General features: G+C 48.3%; 1 protein-coding gene and 1 pseudogene across 1 annotated transcript in view; both read left to right on the top strand.

Moving 5' to 3' along the window:
- Nucleotides 1-650, top strand: part of LOC119594775 — a 74697-nt pseudogene that overhangs the window by 41286 nt on the left and 32761 nt on the right.
- LOC119594769 (chymotrypsin BII) overlaps nucleotides 1-650 on the top strand; it is a gene marked incomplete in the record, with an annotated part of 2000 nt that overhangs the window by 1142 nt on the left and 208 nt on the right. Inside the window, 3 exon segments of the mRNA XM_037943861.1 lie at nucleotides 137-223; nucleotides 338-474; nucleotides 582-650. Of these exon segments, the coding sequence (XP_037799789.1) occupies nucleotides 137-223; nucleotides 338-474; nucleotides 582-650 (293 nt within the window).

Raw genomic sequence — 650 nt, 5'->3', positions numbered from 1 at the left:
GTACAAACATTTGTGAAGCCAGTCATGTGCAAAGTTCACAAAAGAAAACAGTAAACAGTGTGATTACCCAGCACCACAAATTAACTCTACTATCACCATTACCTAAAGAGATTAACGTAACAATGGAACGTTACAGACAACATTTCCACCGTGAAGCTGCCTTCCTCCGACGTGGCCGTGGGAACCATCGTCACCCCCACAGGATGGGGCCGCCCCTCTGACAGTAAGTGTTTCACTCCCTTCTTGCTTGCTTATTGTGTTGCTAGTTTTCATCTGGATATAACTTCAATTTTCCTTTTCTTCCTGACCTACATTAAAGATGACCCTCTCTGCACAGGCGCCGGCGGTATTTCCAACGTCCTTCGTCAGGTGGACGTCCCCATCATGACCAACGCCGATTGTGACGCCGTGTACGGCATCGTCGGCAACGGCGTCGTCTGCATTGACTCCGAAGGCGGCAAGGGAACTTGCAACGTAGGTGTTCATATAATCCCTCTCTTTTCTTCTTGCAACATGCTCTCAGCAGCTGTATATAACATGAATGAAATATGCATGAAATGAATTCCTACATTTCTTTCCAGGGTGACTCTGGCGGCCCCCTCAACCTGAATGGCATGACCTACGGCATCACCTCCTTCGGTTCTTCCGCC

Source organism: Penaeus monodon, chromosome 34 (assembly GCF_015228065.2).
Source record: "Penaeus monodon isolate SGIC_2016 chromosome 34, NSTDA_Pmon_1, whole genome shotgun sequence".
Classification (NCBI taxonomy): domain Eukaryota; kingdom Metazoa; phylum Arthropoda; class Malacostraca; order Decapoda; family Penaeidae; genus Penaeus; species Penaeus monodon.
The sequence above is the reverse complement of the archived record's forward strand: the minus strand, read 5'-3'. Positions and strand labels throughout refer to the sequence as shown.